Raw genomic sequence first — 21355 nt, forward strand, 5'->3', positions numbered from 1 at the left:
ATGACTTGTACACACCAAATCTGTTTTCAGCCACCCCAATGGGGTGTGCCCTTCCATTAAAGTCTGGTGTAACTCAAACATAATCTGTCCACACCAATTTCCCACAAGTAATTGAATTTATCTTATCAGAGTTACTGCAAAAATGTATCAGAAGGGAAAAATGTAGGCTCTGGACTCTTGCTGAGCTAAGAACTAGCACTGTAAGAGCAGAAATTGTTTTTGCTCTATTGAGAGAGTAGCAGAAGTTGCAGCACTTCTGCTGATAATCAGAGTAGCAATGTATATATTGGTTCTAATGAGAGCTACTATCTATACACGTACACACAAAAAGCATCAATTTGTAAAATAAATACCAACAGAAACACATTGCAAAACCCAAAGCTACAGAAAAAAAGATTCAAAAGTCCTGTTTCTCGGGAAAAAAAGGGTTCTGCTTTTTTGTTTGTCTGTTTTCCTTAAATACACTGAAGCAATATGACTAAAAACACTAGAAGTGTTTCCCTTCTTAGAAGAAAGCCTGCACTCCCTCCCTGCAGTCCCTACAAGTGAATCTAATGACAAAGGTAACAAACTGAGATACAGAAGACTGAGGACACACACACTCACCGTGCTCGGGTAATGAAATTCAAACTTCACAAATGCATCCAAATCTTTAGGTGCCACACCTGAAGGAGAGAAGAGTCAGCCAACTCCAATAGCTAATACAAGGATTTTTACTGCATCTGTGTTGTTAAGCAGGATTTTCAAAAGCACCTGATTTTCAGAAAGACTCGTCACCTGTTTCTTAATAATAACTGAAGAATCCATCCATTATTCTGACATCCATAGAAAGCTGACATCCAAAAGTAAACATCTACTTTCTTAATGCTTTTGCTAGTTCTGAGACAATGCAGCACAGATTGTTTACAAGCCCCAGAAATGAGGTACTAAAAGCAGTGATGTTGGCAGGGATAATTCCTGTCTGCTGAAGGGTCAGTACAGATGGTGCAGAGCTACAGAGGGCACTCATAACAAAATACAAGACACACATGAAATTCAATCTATGTAAGTGAACCCACGACAATTTGAAGTTATTTCCTCTATCCAGACTGAACCCAGATTCTCTTTATTCTTATGCTGTTAAGTTTTTTCTGTGTGGGTCTCTGAGTCTGAAACCTAGTTATTTTGTAGAGCACTGGTTACAAAGTTCTGATCTTCAAGTGGTCTTTAGGATAGAAAAATATCATTGCTCACTACCTTCCCCTACTTACTCAAAGAACACACATCCTTCTAAGTTCATACCTGGTGGAGCTGGTAGGTTTATCCCCCTGACAATAAGAAGGTGCATTTCTGTGCTGTTGAGCTCAGAAAATATCCTGTGAAAAAATAAAGACAAAAAGTGTTCACCTCAGTATCCTAACACCACTGATCCACTGCCAGACCAGGATGCCGTGAACTTTTTCAACAGCATACTCCTGCAAAGATGATCTTCAGAAATAACAAAAGAGTAAGGAAAAATGTGAACCAAAACAAAACCATCTCTGAGGCACAGTGAAAAATGCCAAGAACAAAGCTCAAAGACACCAGCAGTGAGTGAGACAGACAGAGGAAGGAAGAGTCACTGATGTAGCCAAACATGAGAGATGAAGATGGAAACAGCAGATAAAGCTGGAGATAGTCTGAAAACAAAAGGACACAGAAGAACACCTTCTTCGTATTTTAAGTGGTTATGAGTGTCCTTTCATGAATGCTAAAACCTTATGTGCCATCTGAGTTTACTGAAGCCAACAATACCCTAAGAGCTAGAAATCAGAAACTCATTCCAGTCTGTCTAAGAAATCCCTTCGTTTTTACACACCGTATCATCTTAAATGTTCTCTCCTCAAAGTGATGGCTTGGGGGATCCATTCCTTGTGCTCGTGCAAGCTGTAGGATATCCAAGTCCTTTTTACACCCTTGTGCCAGCTTCTCAAACCTGTGAAAAAACAACAGAAAAGTCACACAGTGTGGAACATCAAAGCGTTCTGCCAGACACAGGCCACAGAGTAATCCTCAAATCAGACAGCTGAGAGCAACTTGGTGAAGCAGGCCTCACCATTACTACCCCTGTAACATAATGAGGCTCTTGCAGGCCTCACCATTACTGTCTCACATAATGAGAAGAATCTTACCAACCCAATCGCATTTAAGGAGGTCAGGCAGACTCAAGTCTGAAATGATCAGTTTTGGGATGATTAATAATGGCAAGCAGCAGGTCTTACCGAGTCGTTTCAGCTACATTTCCCAGATGCATAAACTGCTTGGAATACTGCAAACATTTCTGTCAACAGCAACAAACAAATACAGACGCACTTTAATGATCTTTACACACAAATTTGGCAGCAAGATCTGAGGTTCATAAAAGCCTAATTTAAGCCAAGAATCCAGATTTTTCCCAAGTCACCCAAAAAGATCCATCCCCCAGTCCTCTAAGCCCAAAGTTGAGCACTCATCTGTTCAAGCTGCTCTATCCTACTGCTTTTTAAACGACTTAATTTCTAGAGGTTCAGCCAAAGGCTACTCAGTTGAGTACTATTTTCAAATGTGTGTGCTCAAATCTAAAAGTGATAATTTGATAGTTTCAAGCCTCCAAGCACACCCTCTAACTTCAACTAGTGGAGAACTGAGCTCTGAAAATGTTTCACTCTAGGACATACAGAATACAATATAATTTACAGGAATATTAATAAAATCCTGGAAATGTAAGAAAGATAAAACAAAAACATTTTTTGCAAGGATAAAATAGTTACCTCATGTTGATCCTTCAGCAGTTTTATGAGCTGTGTGTATACCTCATCTGCTTTCTGGGATAGTCTGACATCTTCATGGTGTATGAAGATAAAACCACCCTCTTCATCTGTAGGGGGTGATGGCAGCTGCAAAACAAGACATTTCAGAGCCCTTGTAAGAAACAATGAAGTAGACAAAAAGCAGTGAGAATGTATGGAAAGGTCAGCAAAGCGGGACAGGCTGTTTAAGCAATTCCAACCCAACCACTACTTATACCACTGCAGAACAAGTTGTAAGACCCTGCAAAATGCCTTACAGGTCTAGCTCCCTGATTATGCAGGTCGAGAGAGATACTGCAGCACAGTGTGATTTCCCCATCTACCCACACACCAGCAGGAGCCAGGACATCACTGGATCACATTCACCTGATCCTCAGCCCAAAATGGAGTTAAGACATAACCAGGAGGTGTACTCATATCACAGACCCAGGGAACGTTTTCAAGCTGCATGGTTTAAGTGTGCCTTTGTACATCAGGAGCAAACCCTTTACAGAGACTGGATTTTCTCAGAATCCGGCACAATTTCAGGGTTCAATACCCACATCTGCTACTTGTGTGGTTTTAGCTAGTTTTGTGTTGAGAGATATTATTAAATCATTCAGCATTTTAAGTATGCAATTAAATGTCTGAGAATACGATGCAAAGCAAAATACTAGCAGTCCTACTAACCTTGGAAATATCAACAAGTTTGCCACATTTTGCTTCCTCAATCTTTAGGTCAAAGGTCTTAGCTGTTCTGAGATACATCTTAGCCTGTTCAAGATTATTTTCCTTCTTTGCTTTGATGGCTGCCTTCATGTATTGCTTCTTTCTGTTCTCCAGAAGTTCCAGCTGTTCCCTAGCTGAAAAACAGTTGTATAAAAACCCTCACTTATCTGACACTGACATGGCCCTGAAACAGATTTATTATGTTCAGTTTATAGTCAAGAGGAAAATCAGTAGAAGTACAGACATCAACTGACGACATTTCCTTACTGCACTTCGTTGTTTCTTGGCTAGTTTCAATCTCATTTATCAGGATGAGAAACACTTCCTCATATCATGACATCCTTCGTAACAAAAAAAAAACCAAACCAACCAACTCACAGCACTTCACAAAGATACTTTGAAGTGGCACAACAAATCACAACAGCTGACAGGTAAATAGCAAAAGCCAAATTCAAACTTTCAGCTAGACATTTAAACTTCTCAAAGACAGCGAATATTATGAGCACATGAACCTTGAAAGCACTTTTGTTTACTCATTTCCCTTCTCCCACTCTCTCTGTCAGAGAAAACAGATAAGACAGTGTATGCAGGCACACTCAGGCACATCCATCTCTGCTTATTCGTAATTCCTTGCCATCTTAAGTGTCTTCTCATGTCTTGGGTCTTCTCTTTCCTTCTCAGAGCAATAAGGACAATCACACAAGTTAGAAAAGATTGCTTTACAATGTAACAGGTTGGTGTATTTTGCCCCTTAGTCTACCTCACTTAGGAAAGGATCAGCTAAGTACAGCCATTTCCAAAGATACTTATAGTGTATTCACCACTGCATTCTACTTGTAATGACACAAGCTAAACAACACTTGCAAGAGGTGCCTGTCTCTGCAAATAAATACACAAGTGATTCTCATGCCATGTTCACTGCTGTCAAATGAATATCCCATCCTCACAAGAGAGGTTGCTACTCTACTGCTGTGAGCAACTTGTCCCATGAGCCAAAATCAAAGTGATTAGACAAGGTAGCTAGCCTAGTTTTCATTGAGACAACATAACCAGGACACAGAGTTCTCTGTGAGGCTGAGATGCAGAACACAGGTATTTTCAAAGAAAATCTGTGTAAGATGGACTTAATAGAACCATTATTCATACTGATCTTGGCTCCTTTCCTGGTGTAGAACTGAAGTGTTCCACTGCATTCCCATAACTCTTTATGCTTTACATACTCTGACCAAAAAAAAAAAAAAAGCTGATTATCAACTAAACTGTACTTCATAATTCTGGGAGAGAGAAAGAGGTTAGATTTGATTCACAGAAAGTAGTTTAACTAGTGAAATATAGCTCTATGATACCAAGGTACTGGCATTTTGTTGTGAAGATGAAGTCTGTATGAATCTGTGTCAGTTCTTATTGCACCTATTGGTCTCATTTTAAGATATTTGAAATGCCCAGGAGAGATTACTGACCAGGTAACGCCAGAGATGACATAATACCACTTTCTTCATAGTAGAAGCCTAGAGCAATTCATTTAAGAGATTAATATGCCAGCTGAAATAGCAGAAACCTAATTTCATGAGGATTTATGCATTTTCAAAGCCAAAGAGTCCAACTCCTGTGTTTCAGTGTTCTTTAAATAACAAGCCATAGAACTTTCTAAAGAGATGAATTATCAGGCACACTGAATACCTTTGCATTCTGCAAAAGAACTCTCATCAGGTAAGTAGGCAGTTTGCTTTGTTCTGAGGAACTACGCAGGGCAGGGTGGGATTATGGTCATGGCATGATAGCAGTATCAGTAAGAGCTCAGGCACTGCTGGTGCGTGCCCAAATCACTCAGTGAGGTGGTGGCTGTACAATTAATCTTGTACAGACAATTGTTCAGTGACCTTAGGGATAGGAGGAATAGAGATTGATGAATTACTGCCCATGCACTGGTTTGATATCCTTGGGTGAAATACGAAGCAGAAACCACTGTTTCATACAGGAGGCTGCATTACGTCAATGAATAATTCAAACTGGCGAGCCATCCACTCTAATGAGAGTTGAGTTCAACTGTGAGCAGAGTTAAATATTATGAATCAATATATTTGTTACATCAAAATTAATTAAAAACTCAATCAACCTTATAATTACACATGCTGCCTCTGTGAAATAAAGGCTGTACGGATGGTCTGGATCTGTCCTCCAGCAGGCAAATATACTGAGGCTCCTGACAGAAGAAATCTATATCATCCATTTACAGGCTTAGATCTAAATCATAACGAAAAGAAGTCTTCATCAAAGTATTAGTGCAAATGACTTGCACATGGACCACAGGGAATGCTGATCCCACCACCTTACCAGCTGGAGGAAGATGATCCATTGATTCTGCCTTGTCCGGGCTGGAGGGCGACGCAACTTGTTTCACACACTCAGGAGAGCTTTCTTCCTCAGCTACAGCAGATGGCACTGTAATGGGCTTAACAACCTGAGTCGGCTTTCCAGGCAGCTGAGCAGGCTTCTTGGCAACTGGGGCCTGTGTCAGAAGTTCATTCTACCATAACAGAAGTAATTTCATATTCAGTGCACAGAATCTAACCCAGAGGATGGTATCTCAAGCATCAGTAAACCTGGTTATCACTATAACAGCCCCCTAATACCACTTTTGAGAGGAGTATAACATTCCAGACTGTGAATTCTAATTCCTGGAGTTCATAAGGAGAGCTGTGTCAGGAGGCAGCTGACCCATTGCAAGCTCCAAACCTCTGCTATAAAAGGGACAAAAGCAGTGTTCAACAACACAGTCGTTTCAAAAAGAACAAGTGCATGCATCAAAAACATCATCCAGGAATTCTCTCCATTAAAAGCTATGCCGGTTGAAAGCACAAGCAAAATCAGCAACCAAATTTAGCTAAGGAAAGAAATTAAACCAGACTAAATGCAAATGCTGCGTGACAAGACACAGTGAGTACTAAACATCCTGGGGAAGCATAAACATAGAAACTATTGGGATGCAGGAATACAGCATAGATTTAAGCACTTCTGAACAATGTAAAGGTATGGCCAGGACCTAAGGTGTTTGCTTTGAAACTAAAAGTCATCTCAGTATACCAGAAGAAACAAAATTTAGACTACTAAACATATAAAGAAACACTAACCTCATCTTCTTCATCGTTATCCTCCATGCTTGCCAGCTTGCTGGCATTTTCCAGAACAGCAGCTATAGTTCTGTCACCAATTGATGCTGCAACACCAGGAAGGGGGGGAAATCCTAAGAAGGAAAGAAGCAATGAGTTGTGCAATATGTATGTTTTGTCTTCCATGTTTCTTTTCTTTTTGCTGTGAAGTTATTTCTATACAAGTATTAATTATCTCATATTTCTTAAGTCAGTATATCTAGACTGAGGCCAAGTCCAAAAATCTTTGCTAGGTGGGCTTAATAATAGACCTCTCACCAATTACCAAGCTTAAGGGATGATGCTAAAATGATGTAGTAGCAGAGCATGGTTTTCTAAGTTCAACAACTGGCAGCCAGCCAAGGAACCTTACAACTTCAAAAAATTGGTAGGAGATGCTCAGAAACAGTAAATAATTTAGCCTCTCTCCTTTACAAACAGAAGTGCAGCAGATTGTACAAACAGTTTCTGGCTTTTTTTTTCCCTCTTTTACTACAGCCTCACTTTATTTGGCACACAGTCTATCAGAAAAGCAGTGCTACCCCATACACCTATAAAAAAAGACATAGTTGAAGTCCAGAAAATGGACTATAACACTAGGTGTCAAAGGATATGCTGAAAGTTCTATTGCAATGGAGAGGTTGCAAAGTAAAGCAAAAATACAGTAGTTAAATGTGAAGTATAAGGAGAACAATTCTTTTGATCATTTTATTATCCTTTTAAGGATGGAAGGAAGGCTGGATGATGGAAGATAAATCTTGATTTCCATGCCATCAGTTCAGTGTCAGCTTCAAACAGCAGAGATGCTCCTATTTTTCTAAATTAGTAAGATCTGTCTCATTAACATGTAGGAAGCATTCTTGTTGGCAGTCTCATTAGAAGGGCTAAGAAATAATAACTAAACTGCTTTTGAGCTTGGAGATGGCTGCTGTGGGTACATAACTAATCTGATGTACACAGGCAGGCAGAACACAGGACCTTATGCCAATGCCCCTGTGTGACACAAGGTTCATTAGTAAGCATCATTTTTGTCCCCACAAAGGTCAGGACTGCTACTTATCACCCAGATGCAATGAAATGCACTGTCAGCCCTGTATAATCTCACAGCTGGTTTCAGTGACTACCTGACAACTGTCTTCAACGTAAATCACATAGTTTCTAACTCCTGACTGGAAAACATGCAGCTGTGTAAAGAAATTGAGGAGTTATGCATATTTTCAGAAGGCTAAACCTGGAGTACCTCACTCTTACCACAAATGATGTTCATCACGAATTACACTGTGTTCTAGAGTACGAGTTGCTGAACTGCTGCTTTTCAGGGGCAGATTCAAAACAGGAGCTGTTCAAAGCACAACACAACCTGACAGACTTGGCACTGCCTACCTTACTACTATGTACTTCACTCCTGCTGAAGACTTTGCCATTGCCACATTTGACAGTGACAAAAAGCCACCAGATTCGTGTCCTTGTGAGGATTTTTTTCCCCCGAACTAGAAACTCTAAGCACTATTTTGCTGCACAGTGCATCTTATCACAAGAACGCATTACACACAAGGCAAAAGAAATGATGCTCCCAAGAAGAGAAACAGTATCACGCAAGCCAGAGATGAAGTATTCATAGATGACCTTGCCCAAACCTTTATAGACAAAGCACTATAAGTTCTAAAGAAGATAAAAGAAGAGACAATGTCTCATGGAGTTTCAGTTTCCATCTCTGTCACTGTCTCAGTGTGACACAGGCATGATTTGTTTCATCTCTGTACACTCACTAGGCTTGAGAATGGCAGCATTCATCTGACTTGTCAAGCATTGCAAGTAGATATTTAATTAAACACAGAGATCTGAGGCTGTTACTGGGAAAAAACAGAATGGAAAACATCAGGTAAAATTTTTCCAGTTTCAAAAAATCTTCTTTTCCTACCCCAGAGAGACCATACATCCCAAGTTTACCCTTCCCTCCACGACTGGCTGAGAATTATATTCACTATCACCTGCTCATGATTACGTTGCTTAACTCTCCCAAACAGGGTTGCTTTCAAGTTCTGGCACTGTCAAAAAATATTTACCAGTGTGAAAGCTTGGGAGCATTTTGATAAGCAGTTTTAAAATGCAATCTTCAGTGCTAACCAAAAAGAAAGGCCAGTCAACTGAACTGAAAAAAGGAGGAGACACTTCACAGGATGAGTAGGAAATACCTGCACAACTCCTGCAGAGCCCAGAGCACATACAGAAGTTGCAATTAGGACACAGGGTCACACTTACCAGGAGGAACAGGTAGCTCAGAAAAGTTAACTTTTCTCCCTGCTTTATGGGCTCTTATGGCATCCTGGTATTGCTGTAATCAAAGGCATTCAATTAGACATAAAATGAAGTTTTATGTTAATTGTAAATTACCAATCATTTATATTTAACTACCCCAACTATTGCAAAATACACAGTATTTTGGTATTAAGTTGTATATGCATACCACCACCCTCTAATTCTGAAGACAATGTTGCTTCTATGATTATTTACACCTCTTTCTGGTTAGTAAAAAATGTCAGAAGGAAGTAAAAATACTGCTCTGAAACTCAAGCTTTTCTAAAATTTTAAATCTCTAAGTTACCTCATTGACACATTAATAAGCAGCAATCTTGGAATAGGAATTCAGCACTACAATTTCTGCAGCTCAGAAACAGACATCACATTCTTTAAATTCTTCTGGCATGAAAGACTGAGGAGCTTTACCTTCTTCCTACTTTTTATTTACAGTATGTGCCCTGCCTCTGAATTGTTTTTATTTCAGTAGAGCTGAACACTTGTATTTTGTTTTTCCTTACGCTGAAGGTTTTAGAGCTTTTACACTGAAATTCTTTTCAAATAAAGAGGACAATACACAAATGATTTCATCCTGAAAAATTCTTCAACAAGAGAATTACCTCCAACAGCTTGCTACATTTGCATTTTACCTTGGCTATCCTCTCATGCATTCTGCCTTTCCGATCATCCCCACTTGCTTTAGCTTGTGCTGCTGCCGACTTGTACTTTTCAAGCCTTTGCTGCAATGCTTCCAGCACTGTTTTTGGCTCTTGCAGGGAAGCTTGAAATAAGAAAGACAATGAAAAGCCATGTCATTCTGACTTCAAAACATATAAGCTGCCTTTTTCCTACTCTTCCTTACCTCCTGCAGAGATAAAGCTGAAGTTGAAAACTCTTATATACAACTCTTCTAAAGGAAGTTTATGAATTTTTTACTTTCATTACTGGTCTATAACAAAAATCAAGATGGGATCAGCAGCAAACAAAATTTAGGAATGTAGCTGATTATACTCAATCCTGCTGTACTTCACTGGAGAATACAGACCTCAAAATGCCTTCCAGCCCTGCTATCTTTATGGTTTCCTACAGAAATCCAGAAGTCCTACCTGAAGCTTTTTGGGTTTGGGAATCAAGTGTCGCAAGATCCTGAGAACTTCCCACTGAAGCTGGTACCTTTTGCTTGAATGTATCTTGTACATTTCCTAAGCTTTCAAGATCTGCAAAGCAAGGAAAGCAGGAAGATTCACAGCACGTTTCATAAGCAGCAAGTAAACGCCAATGAGTAAGAAAACCATGGACTGATCAGATCTCCTGTCAGAAAGCTTTTAGGCTTCAAAAGAATATTTGGGTGACTAAATAAGTATAGATTTCCCAATATTCAGAGAAAGTGCTTTACAGGAGAAAAACGTGAAATACTGATTTACTTTAGGTTTGTGCTGCTTTCTAAGAAGAAGCAGCAAAAGCATTTCAGGTATTCCAACACTTCTCTGACAGAACATAACTTGCCACCTTGGCAGATGGGAAGCATGAAAAAAATCACTAACTTGACTAAAATATCCTAATAACAAAAGATGTGCTGAAAAGGGAAGGAAGTAACACCATCTATTCAGAAATCCAAGTTTCAAATAATAGTGGTTATTTTTAGAAAACTAGAAAACAATCTAGTTTCTAGTTTCATTCTGGAGACTCAAAACAATCTAACAATCTTAAAAAAAAAATAGCCACTACATCCATGTTTAACAGTGGAATACGTCATGGGTGAGGATTCTCTCCAACACCATTTGGTGATCAGTTTACAACTTAAGGAGTTGTAAGAGTCATGATTTACTGAAATAGAATAATCTGTCATCTATTTTCTTTTAATATAATAATCCATACTTGCAGTAAATTGTCTAAAACACTGACTTGCAGAGATTAAGTTTTGGTTACGATGCTAGATCCATTTTAGTAAGTCTCTTACAACGATTCAAGTATCTTTAATATTTTACCTTCTAAGATTTAGACTTCAATGCACTGAAATTAACCATCATTTGTATCCCTGTTAGCATATCTGCTGATCTTTTAATATGAAACCTTATGAACTTCAGTTGAAACACAGAACAACATTAAGTATTTCAGTAAACTTTGAGAATGTGCCCTCATCCCCTCTCTCTGCCACTGAAATATTGTCTCCTGTTATCTGAAGTTACAACAGTAGGAAAATTAGACATCAACACGTACACCAACTTTGTAATTCACAGAGATTAATATAAATAATGATACCTCATTTTTCTTGGATGCTTTTGATTAGAATTTGAACGTGCACTAAGTCTCAGACCTACGTGATCTTTAATTCTTAAAGCTTCACAATCAAATTCAGAACCATTTCACATTACAGCACAGGCAGACTTCTAAAAGCTTCTGTAAGGTACACCTTACCCTGAGGAGATGGAGGCATGTTCTGGAGGTCTATTGGCTGCCCACTGTCCAGAGCTTCCAAGACCATATTAAATTTCTAATGCACAGAAACAAAACAGAAAGTTTATTCTAGTATGGCCAAGACTTGCTAGCTTCAGTCACAATGAACACGTGACATCAATGAATGCAGAAGCATGGTACATGGGTACAGCACAGGGCATGTTAGGCATTCAAGATTTTCTGTGTGCATACCTTGCCTATTTTCATGTATTCCTTTGCCTTTTCCAGGTCCCCTTGCTGCTTGGCTTTCAGAGCTGCTAATTTATACTCCTTCTGCCTCTTAAGTAGTATTTCTCGTGTACCACTACTATGGAGATCTGTGAAAATAAAATAATACTAAGACTTACACAGAGCATGGAATAGATGCACTTCTTGTTACGTTCATCTACCTGCACATCTACCTTTGAATCACACATCCAGCTTTTCCTCTCAGTTTCCAGTCCTACCAGGCTTGACAATCCCACTTTTCCCAGTTAAAAAAGAAAAAAAAGAAAAAAGAAGAGAGTCTCCAAAAATCTTTAAAGCATCTAATTCCACATGTTACAACACTGGAGAAGCTGAGACACAGTAAAGATTAAACATATTGATACAATGCAGACCATAGCTCTATAATAACATGTGATTTCACTGCCAGAGATGCACTATCCCACTGCCAACTTTATCTGAAACATTCATCAGGCAAGTGTAGACACAGACATGCTTTTCAACATAGCTGAAAAATGGAGAAAGATATAGCATTAGTATCATACTGCAATAGCTTATCCTCTCAGATTATGGTACCTGTTTCCAGGGTAGGACTAGAAGTAGCATGACTCTGTAGAGATTCCAATTCCAGGTGCTGCTTTGCTTCATGTGACGTCTTCTGCTCACCACCTGCACAAGACTCAGCTCTGTTCTCTGATGGGACACTGACTGAATCTCTTGAATTTTCCTGCTCTGCTCCTGTGGTTTGAGATATGTGAGAAGAGCTTTTTCCTGTTGCAACAGGAGGTGGCATTTCTTCCTCATTGATTTTTTTGCCTCTCTTCACTGCAGCCAGCATGGTTTCCAGTGTCTGGGAGAGATGGAACACCAAAGTCGGTAGGTGTTTTCAATAAATACAATGCTAGCATAAAATCATTAAAACATGAATTAATTTCGCTAGTCATGCTGAGATCTATTACATCCCATCACTAGAGATGGATGTCCTTTAGCATTCCCTCTTTTACTGCAAGGGCAACATCAGCACTAGTGAAAGGTGCCCAATTATCAGATTAACACAGTGCAAAAGACCTGCTACACAAACTAGGTAATTGAAAGTAGCAGAGCACTACAAGTATCAGACACTTGATGTGGTACAGTCAGCTTTCTAACAGACAATCACCAAGGAAGCTATTGCTGAAATGTCACTTCAAAATTGGATTTAGGGAAAGAAGGAATCCACATACTTGTTTTGTGGGGATGAGAAAAACCATTAAACACTAGCAAATGAAATGGCACAGCTGGTGACTTATGGCAAGAAGGTCTCACCATCATTAACATGGGTTAACTGCTGCTCACACAGCTACTGCTTGTGGCAGAGAAAGGGTTTAAAGAAACTATTTTTTTTTTATTTTTTTTTAATTTAAAGTTCAGACAAAAAAGCATCACGGTCTTAAAGCCAACCAGAAGTTTTTACTTCATTCGTGTTCCACAGAAACTGAAATTGAAGCACAGAAAGACGAAAACATCTCATCAGCACCAGAATCACTGCTACTCTCAGTTAACTGAAGCACTGTTGGACCTACTAAGTAACAGTAGGATATATACTTTGACTAAGAGCATGTGAGACTGGGGTTCAGAGCAGCCCAGCAACCCACACGCAGCTCTCTCCTCCTCACGTGTTACTTGAAAAATGGAATTAGACTCTCTGGGATTAAAGTTCAGTTCCAGGAATCAAGCACATGAGATAACTGTACACCATTTGCTAGTGTCATCTAGCTAATTAAGGAACTGTGAGCAGTGAAGTAAGATCCAGTCTACTAACCTTAGCTACACCACTTAAGCACTCCCCACCTTGAAAAACAAAGCAAAGGAAGAGACAGAGCACTAGGTTTCCTTATTTGGTGAGCAAGCCAGTTTTGCTATCCCTCTTGCTCTCCTAAACATCAGGTGGTTACATGTACATTCAATTCAGAGTAGAGTGGCAGAGGACACACACAGAAATATCCCTTCTTGTGCATTTCCTTTTCTGGGTTTGGCTTCAGTCACTCCTTCTGCACACTTCATAGCCAAACAGACATTACACTCTTCCCTCACTAAAAGATAAAGCTTTGCTTAACAAGACAGTCTGCTGCTGTCTGAGACAGTGCAGGAGATCAGAGAACAGGGAAATAAACACTGCACAGCAGCGATCACCAAGCACTACCAAACTAACTGCAAGCACGCCACCTGGCTGAAAACATGCAGAGCTAAAGAAACTGCTTCTTGCTGCAATCTGTAATGGTCCTAATGAAAAAATCCCATTTGATTCACTTTCAAGCACACTCATGGAAAGGTATCCTGACTTCGTCTCACAGAACCAAGTGGGAGGGGGGATCGTGGCAGGTGTATGCATTAGGAAAGCTCCTAAACTGTGAGTTCAGGTAACAATTAACAATCATTACAGGTAAAATTCAGATCTAGATGGGCAGGTTCAACACCTGCCATTTACCACATTCCCTGCCTCCAAATGATGCTAGCTGTAGCTGATGCACAGACATACAAAAGTACACTTTACCTGTGTATTTACTATGCAGAACACTAGTAAATGTTTTTAAATTAATTCAAGGCAGTGTATTCGAATTTCTCTCCCATTTCAGCAATTTCACACATCTGAAAAGACTGAACTACACCTCTGAGAACTGATTTTGTCACCTCCTTGTTCACATAACTTATGAATCTAACTTACCTTAAGGCCTCTTTCATACCGCCGTAGTTTGGCACTCTCACCCAAGTCCTTTGCGTTAGAAATTGCTGTCCTATAGTTAACAATTCTCTTCTCTATTGTCTGCTGCAGCTCACTGGTAACAGCAGGAAGTGAGGTGGTCTCAGAAGAAATAACAAGACAAATCAAGAAAACTTACTTCACCAAACTATAGGAGCTTCTGCACAGCACTGGAAAGCAAGCACTCTTCTTCAAACACACTCACATTAGCAAAAACACAAGGATGGAGCAGTCTCTAAAACAGAGCAGTACTTGTACTACACTAACAGTTCTTGGATCCATCTCTGGGCTTTCTCTCAAAGGCGCAATAGAGAAGAATGGGTGGAGACATTTAGAAAATTCAATCAACAGGGTAACGGGAGCCATGTGGTCAGAGAGTAGGTGAGCGAGAACAGTAAAGCCTTTCAAACACCACACAGCAAAGGGTGTGAATAAATATTTTGGCACAAATCTTTTCTCCTTTTCTAAACATGGTGGTTTACTTCCCTCAGGGGCTCTTCTACTTGGTTTTACTATAAGAACTCTTCCTCCTACAACCTGAGATTAGGTCAGTGACAAAAGCAGCCTAAGCAAAGTTCTGAGTAGCTACTTACAAACACTCCACAGCTACAGAGACATTGCAGATGGCTACTGATGTGTAATTACTGCTATTATCTCTACAGCAACTCTGACAGACTCATTAATGGGCACAATGCACGAGGGCACTGGAATCTGCAGCACACGACAGAAACAGGGCAGTAACTGAATAATGGATTTAAGTGCATGAGGATTGACAAGTTAAACTGAGGAGGCTACTGAGAAATAAAATCCACTAAGATGTCAAAGATACTGAGTTATCTTTGACAGGTCTCACAGTCTCAGCTCACAGCTTAATGGTCAGAGGATGAAGTCACAAACTTTAGAAGTGAACAGCTGTTTACATGCTCATATGCAAAATGAGGTGTAAGGCATGCTGGATTCTGTTTACCTCCTTGATTCTATGCTTACACTGAAAGGCATCCTTGGAACAAAACAAAAAACAATCATTCAACTCTATAAATACAGCACTGGTTCTGGCAGAGAAGACTGCAACAGTGTAGTTTTTCCTTCCCTCCAGGACAAAAGGGTCTCTTCTCTCATTTGTTACCCTTGTATGAATGTTTATCATGAAAATGATTCAGCAAAACTGTCAGAAACATAAAGCTCTCTCCTACCTGTGGTTGCATTTCAGGTTGCTCATTTTCTGCTTCAGCTACAGACTGCTCCATTGTTATTGTTTCATCCTCACAGCTTCCTGTCTCATCTTCCACTCCCAGAACTTCTTGCAATTCTGCCTGAAGCAAAAGTCAACAGTTCTTCAAAATTTTCTACTGCCTCAAAATACAAAACAAATGAACTCTCCAGTTCCTTTGGATGGACCTTAAACACAGAATCTTAACATCTCATATCTTAGACACTTCTGTCTTTATTTAAAAGATATTGCTTCCATTAATTCCACTTGTATCCACAATGGAAAGCCAGATACTAAAAAGCCAGACTGCAGCTCAAGGATCACCATGCAAGACTGTGGTTAAAGTTCTGAAGCTAAAGAAGTACTTCCAAAGTATCATTAAAACCTATGAAACTTCAGAAAATCATCCTTTAACAGTGGATGCTAAAAATGCTGCCTAACACTCCTTCCCTAAAAGCTAGTCAAAAAGGAATTATTTGGGATCTTCCTCTCAGGCCAAGCACTACTTCAAGCAATAGCAAAATAGTCATATACAGCATTCTCTAAGGAGAACGTTTGATCCTTTATTTCACTATCTGACACAGAAAGGGATTCTCACTGTTTTCCAACTCCTCTTAGACTATCACAAATTTGAATGTGTCATGGTTTGAAGAGTTAATCTGTCATCTTTTCTGGGAAGCCAGTTGGTGAGGTTTGCCAATAAAGACTTGCTTTGACTCTCTGTATTATCTCACATTCCTTTTAATAAATTACTTTCTCCTATCTCAATCGGGTTTTCTTCCTCTTCCTTCTCCTGAGGGGAGGGAGGGGTGTCACGTGATTAACTCTTCAAACAGAAGAGCAGAAGAAGTGACATAACATTAGCTAGGAAACTCTGTCACTGTGTTGTGCAGTGCATGAGACCCCCCAAAACCTTGTATCCTTGTAAGGAATATTTTGCACACTAAAACTTCTTGCTAACAAAGTTACACATACCAACAGATCTGTATCTTTCTCTAAGTCTTCATCCTCTGCTTCCTCCTCATCTTCATTCAGGTCCTTCATGCACTCTGCAGCCATCTTTTCAATATGATCCATGGGCAGAGGAGCTGCAAAAGAAACCACAAAGAGATATAAGCCCTGGACAACAGCTATGCAGTCATTGAATACAAATTCTGAAGGTATATCTACTGGCTGAAAGACAGCAGTGACTTTGCTTCCTCTGTGTCTTTGATAAGAGTTGCAGGTAAATGAGGGTATACTCATGGATAAAGGACAAACACTGGGGAAATGAACATCTCAGGAAAAGAAAAGCTATAACAGTGTTTCTGAAAGTGACAGCCAAGGTAGGCAATAACACAGTGACTGCATCCAATAACCTAGCTCTTTAGTAAAACAAGGAGTCAGAACTGCAAAATGATGAGCACCACAATATACAAGTATATATGGTGGAACACAACAGTGCTCAGAAAACACAGCTGCAGAAGAGAAAGATGCTATACCAGGTTTGCACAGTAATGACATTTAAGACTGAGAAAAACAAACAGGTAGGTCGAGATGAAACAAGTGGCTCAGGGAAAAATTACTAGAAGTTCCTAGGTTGATTTAAGATAAATTTTATCTCTGTGATATTATTTACAGAAATAACTAGCAATAATTACTGTGTCATCATTTAAGATTTCAATTTTCCACAGAAAAATCAGAAAATCATACTGGCTATTCTTGGATGTTTTGTCAAAACTGTATTTCTCAGGTTAAGATAAAATACAATGGTGTCACAAGAACAAATTAATATAAACCATCCATGAATAAATCCAATTACACGCTTCTATCCATGAAAGGAAATTACTGAAGCAGCCTTTGTTCCCAGTAGGAATAAACATCTGAACTAGTTTTAAGCTCATGATAGATACTTATAAAAGGTTTTTATGACATGATTGTGCATATTAACAAAGTCTCGTCTTGGCAGCCTTGTCAGATCTTTCTGTTCTGCATCCTTTGCCTCACGTCAGTTTACCCTTAACAAGATGTAATTTATTCCTGGTATAACCTTTGGTTGAAAGATTAAATTCTGATTCTCTATGGAACAGAAACATTCCATAGCTGATCCAAAGTACCAACAAACTATTTATTTTTCCCACTTCTTTCCCATTTCTACTCTCACTGATATTGAACTCAGTTGAGGTAAAAGTACTCCAGCTCCAAGGACCTGCACACATGGATTTGATCAAGCTAGCTCACAAAGCAGAGGCAGCTTGAACAGTTAGATGGATGAGATGCAGACATTGAATCTCAGCACTCTTGCCTTGAAACTTTTTGTTCACATTTTCATAGAATATTCCGAGTTAGAAGGGACCCACCAGAATTACTGAATCCAACCCCTGGCTCCACTCAGAACATCCCAAAACACAAAGTCTTTGAGAGCACTGTTCAAACACTCCCTGAGCTCCAGCAGCTCAGAGCCATGCCCACTGCCCCAGGGAGCCCATTCCATGCCCACTGTCCTCTGGTGCAGAAACTTTTTCTAAAGCCTGGTCCTCTTCTGACACAGAATCAAGGCAATAAAGTTGTTGAAACTTGATTCCCTTCTTCAGCCTAAAAGCAAAAGCAGGCCACTGGTGCAGAGATCTGCTATACGAATCAGGAAAAATACTTTCTTCCACCTTCCTAACTACACTTTTGCATTTTATGCATTGTTATCTCATTCCCTGAGATTTCCCTCTTTCCATACTGTTACCCTGTGCTGTCATTCTTCTTCGGGCTCCTGGTCTTCGCCCTGAGAATTCTTCTGAACTCTTCCTTGCCAAGTTCTCACCTTTACTTCATACCACGCTTAACTGAAATCTCCTTTAACTATCCACTTCCTCCACACATTCTCGAAAGTGAAGATAATTGCACACAAATACCAACTGTCCACACGAATGACTCTGATACCTCCCTATGCAGACATGTCTCTTACTTCATCACAGAATCACAGAATGGCCAAGGTTGGAAGGGACCCTCAAGGACCATGAATCTCCAACCCCCTGCCACATGCAGGGCCACCAGCCTCCCCATTTAATACTAGACCAGGCCGCCCAGGGCCCCATCCAATCTGGCCTTGTAAATGGAACTAAAAGAGATCACATCCCTCCCCTGAATTTGCTGAATCAGATGAAAATTAACCCAAAGTTCATTCTGCTTCAATGATTTAAGTTACTCTACCAGTGCTGTAGTTCCTCTATCAAACACACTGACAGTATATGTGACATATAGCAAAACTCTGCAATCAGGACAGCAGGCAAGTGGCTGCACTTCAAGGGTCAGATTATCCCTTACCTGAAGCCTCTCTACGGAGAAAATATCAACCAAACTTCCCTGGATAGCTGGTTCAACTCTAACCCAGTACAGCAAGTTGAAGCTACAATTTCAAGCATCTCAGTAGCTGACCAACTGACATTTATGGTTGCAGATAGCAGAGATTTCTGTACTTGAGATGTTGCGACAGTACAGCTTTTGCTGCCTGCGTCCTCAAAGTACAGACAGATCACTTCTGCCCTACCTATCACAGCTCTAGAATATAAATCTGGGAGTCAGTTACTGCACCACGTGCTCAGCTATCCTCTCCCTTGTAAACACAGCAGTGTTCATGCAGGCAGGTGACCAGACCAAGGAAGTGTTTCAGCTGAAAACCTAGCAAAACAAGAGAAGTTTGTTTTTATAGTTGTGTTTCCTGAAGCTGCTCACCCTGCACCTCCAAAAAACATACTAAGTTGGCAGTAGAGCTTGTCCACTTGTGAACTGCCCCACTCTGCAACAATCTTGACAGTAGCTTACAGGAAACCTATAAAACATTGCATAGCTGTAAGTAAACACCATTTGACAGATTAGCAGCAGATTTGTAAAATATTAACAATAATATTTTCCAAGAAACACTAAACCTCCTGAATAATACAAGTTACCAGATCCTCCCAGTAACACCAACGCTTCCAGAATCTCTCTCATAGAAGAATATTTTGTTTTAGTTACAGTATCCAAGTAACTAAACATATAATGCTTATTCAGTAAATTCACTCTAAACAAAACCAAAAGAACAACCAATCAATCCAGCCTGCACAAGAAACATGATTTCTATTTTAAACTCATCTAGCACCTACCATCACATGTTATGACTCCATGCACTAAATTAACAAGCATGCCTTAATTTAGTCATTATTAAAATTAGCTAGCCATCATATATGTTTTCCCTATGTTAACAAAAACACAGACAAATTTCTCACACTTTTTTGTACCAACAACTGTAACCTTTTAAAGTGAATACAGCTTTTACAAGTGGTGCAAAAACTTTTCAGATAAATCAATGACTTGTAAATAAATATCTTTAAAAAAATTATCCAGGTTGTCAGTAGGTAAAATCCTGAGATTTGGACTTACTTTTTCCTTTTGGTTTGGTTTTCCCTTCTTTCACCTTTTCTCCTGTGATAGCAGCAAGTTCTGCTTCTAGGTCACCATCATCCCCACCCTCCTCTGCACCCAGCAGCATCTCTTCAGGATTGAAATCTACAAACAGCCCCAGCTGGAGCCAAGGGAAAGAAAACAAGTTGTGCTGTGAGAAAGAAATGACACTCAAAAACATCACTCTGCATAGATTATTTAAACTTTTTTTTTTTTTTTTTTTTAAGCCAACTGTAACATCACTTCTATTACCAAAATAACGCACACAAGGCATTTGTGACTGAAATGCAGCATACAAATCTTAATAAGCAATGAATACTCCCTCTAGAAACTCTACATTATCAATGATTTCTAAAAATAAAATCTAATAGCTTGCCACAACCAGACAAAATGATGCCTGTTACACTGAACCCCATTAAGCAGATATCATCTAGAAGTTCAGGGTAGCCCTTATCTTCTGGAACAAGCTACATTTACACATACAGAACTATCTTCTATCTCATTAAGTCAGCACATAAACAATCAAAAAAAGGAAACACACACACAGAAACGTCACCAATGTCTAAGTTACACTGGGAAAAACAATCAAGTGTTCAAAATAGATTATCACTATAGTTAAGTGACAGCACCTCAGGGAAGACTATTAACAGTACTCAGAATATGACAGAATGTCTCTAAATTTTGCAAAACATGCCAAAGAACATAAATATCAGAGATATCTCTGAAATCTTAATCTGAAAGATGCTATTCTAAAATGTCATTTTGACACAACTGTTTTACTGCTGAAGTATCTAACTGACCCAGGAATAAAAGTATTCTTGATGCAAAGAATGTTAATTATTTATTTCCAATAAATACGAATTAGCCAAATTCCATTCATCATGTGAGGTACACAGAGCAGCTTTTCTGAGATTTTTTCAAAGCACAAGGCCCTTTTGGTGTATTGATCTTCACAAAGCCAAGCAGGTAGCAGCTCAACTCCTTTCTAGCATCAGAGTAAAAAAAAAGTTACCATTATTACAAGGATTAACAATCTTCCCCTGGCTTGGAGGATCTGAAGTGTTGCCAAGGGTTGAAACTGGCTGTCAGTTTTTTAACTAGTGCTATTCAGTAATAACAACTTCTATTTTTTAACCCTGTAGGAGCAAAGGTACTGGTGGCTCTTTTATAACCCCAAAGAAGGTAAGACACAGTTGAGAAACACAGAGTGCAAGGATCAGGAATAAAGCAGCAGCTGTATGTTTGCTAGCCATGGTCCTGCCCTTGACAATTAGTAAGGCACTGAACTGATAGATGAACCATTCCCTGCCTCCTTCCATCTTCTGTAAAACAAAACTAACATATTTGTAGCCTTGAATAGACCAGAAAG

The 21355-nt window shown here is 39.5% G+C and overlaps 1 protein-coding gene across 2 annotated transcripts in view; it reads right to left on the reverse strand.

Moving 5' to 3' along the window:
* The window catches only part of CC2D1B (coiled-coil and C2 domain containing 1B), a 30740-nt gene that overhangs the window by 7571 nt on the left and 1814 nt on the right, over positions 1-21355 (reverse strand). Inside the window, exons 2-19 of one of the 2 annotated variants that reach the window (XM_031602473.2) lie at positions 19966-20107; positions 16549-16661; positions 15557-15676; positions 14328-14465; positions 12200-12473; positions 11612-11736; positions 11381-11456; positions 10069-10179; positions 9613-9743; positions 8927-8999; positions 6647-6759; positions 5850-6042; positions 3477-3649; positions 2769-2894; positions 2241-2299; positions 1838-1954; positions 1282-1355; positions 607-665 (exon numbers count right to left, since the gene is read on the reverse strand). In XM_031602473.2, coding sequence (XP_031458333.2) covers positions 607-665; positions 1282-1355; positions 1838-1954; positions 2241-2299; positions 2769-2894; positions 3477-3649; positions 5850-6042; positions 6647-6759; positions 8927-8999; positions 9613-9743; positions 10069-10179; positions 11381-11456; positions 11612-11736; positions 12200-12473; positions 14328-14465; positions 15557-15676; positions 16549-16661; positions 19966-20107 — 2217 coding nt within the window. Of the gene's footprint in view, positions 1-606; positions 666-1281; positions 1356-1837; positions 1955-2240; positions 2300-2768; positions 2895-3476; positions 3650-5849; positions 6043-6646; positions 6760-8926; positions 9000-9612; positions 9744-10068; positions 10180-11380; positions 11457-11611; positions 11737-12199; positions 12474-14327; positions 14466-15556; positions 15677-16548; positions 16662-19493; positions 19552-19965; positions 20108-21355 lie in introns of those variants that run through there. The other variant, XM_031602482.2, reaches the window with a different exon arrangement.

The sequence above is a fragment of the Phasianus colchicus genome, chromosome 9 (genome assembly GCF_987193195.1).
Source record: "Phasianus colchicus chromosome 9, bPhaCol1.hap1.1, whole genome shotgun sequence".
Classification (NCBI taxonomy): Eukaryota; Metazoa; Chordata; class Aves; order Galliformes; family Phasianidae; genus Phasianus; species Phasianus colchicus.